The sequence below is a fragment of the Orycteropus afer genome, unplaced genomic scaffold, assembly GCF_000298275.1.
Source record: "Orycteropus afer afer isolate SDZICR_OR568_19922 unplaced genomic scaffold, OryAfe1.0 scaffold00029, whole genome shotgun sequence".
Classification (NCBI taxonomy): Eukaryota; Metazoa; Chordata; class Mammalia; order Tubulidentata; family Orycteropodidae; genus Orycteropus; species Orycteropus afer.
Genome location: NW_006921616.1, coordinates 5,147,675 through 5,148,963, shown reverse-complemented (window position 1 = coordinate 5,148,963; position 1,289 = coordinate 5,147,675). Strand labels below are relative to the sequence as shown.

The 1,289-nt window shown below is 39.3% G+C and overlaps 1 protein-coding gene across 1 annotated transcript in view; it reads right to left on the bottom strand.

Annotated features, from left to right (window-relative positions):
- The window catches only part of VPS4B (vacuolar protein sorting 4 homolog B), a 29,664-nt gene that overhangs the window by 9,387 nt on the left and 18,988 nt on the right, over window positions 1–1,289 (bottom strand). The window contains exon 9 of the mRNA XM_007935539.1: window positions 601–820. Coding sequence (XP_007933730.1) covers window positions 601–820 — 220 coding nt within the window. The remainder of the gene's footprint in view (window positions 1–600; window positions 821–1,289) is intronic.

Here is a 1,289-nt window from a genome sequence, read left to right as displayed (position 1 = left end):
GCTGAATGCAATTTCAGCACCATCTTGTGATTATATTTAAAATAACAAGCTTTAACATTATCCAGAGAAGGAACCTATGTGACATGGTAACACACACATATTTAGCTTGCAAGATGTGTAACAAATTGGGGGCCACTTTCACTTTTAATACTTGTTTTACAATGATCAACTTTAATCTCAGGAGTGATGATGGAGACACAAACACTCCACTTTAAACCTTTAAAGAACATTAGCTGTCACTGTTTTCTCTGTGTTAACGACCTGTGGACGTGCCCAATTCGGATCAAGGATGTTCTGTTTTCACCAAAGGCAGCTTCATTATGATCTGTTTCCACACTGAAGTAAGTACTAATACAGAGATACTTCAAAAATCATTCCACAGGAAACTGTAGGACATTTCAGGACTATTAATAATGTCTAGTAATAAAACTTAGTTTGACAACTTATTTTCAATGAAAATGAACTACTTCGATTACACAGCCCATTTTCTGTGCGATTACACAAAATTGACAGCCCTCTAAAATCCTTTGAAGAGAAACCAATATGGTCTCCAAACTCAATTTTAACCACAAATCTGAGAGGGCAGAGTCAGTTACTTACCTTTTTAAAATGAGTTGCTGACTGTACCTTCCTCACAGGTTGCATGAGTGCATCACGCACAATGACACTTATATCTGCCCCTGAGTAACCATCCGTTTTCTTGCCCAGGTCTCGGAAATCTGTCTCTGTCAGGCTGTTCTGAGTGGTTCCCAAGTGCAGCTTAAACATTGCTGCTCGTGCGTGGGCCTCCGGCAAAGGAATATAAATTCGTTTCTCAAACCTGAGAATAAAAGAGAAAATACATCAAGGAGATTCATACTTGTGTATATTTAATTTTATTTGAAAATTAGGATACGGCCAAGTAGCAGCAAGACATTTAAATTTTCTCAACTATAGGTGTACTTCAGAGATACTGCAGATTTGACTCCAGACCGTTACAGGAAAGCAAATATTCCAATAAAGCAAATCACACGAATACTCTGGTTTCCCAGGGCATTGAGGAGTTATATTTACACTAGACTGTAGTCTATGAAGGACCACCAGGAGCGTAGTATCTAAGGCATTTGACTGCTAACCACTAGCAACTCCTTGCAAGGAAGGCTGGGCAATCTACTTCCGTAGAGATACCACCTTGGAAACCCAAGGAGGGGTCCGCTGAGTTGGATCTGACTCGACGGCAGTGAGTTTTTTGTTTTTTTTTTTCTTAGTCTATTAAGTGTGCAGTAGCATTATGAAAAAGTCTGAGGTAC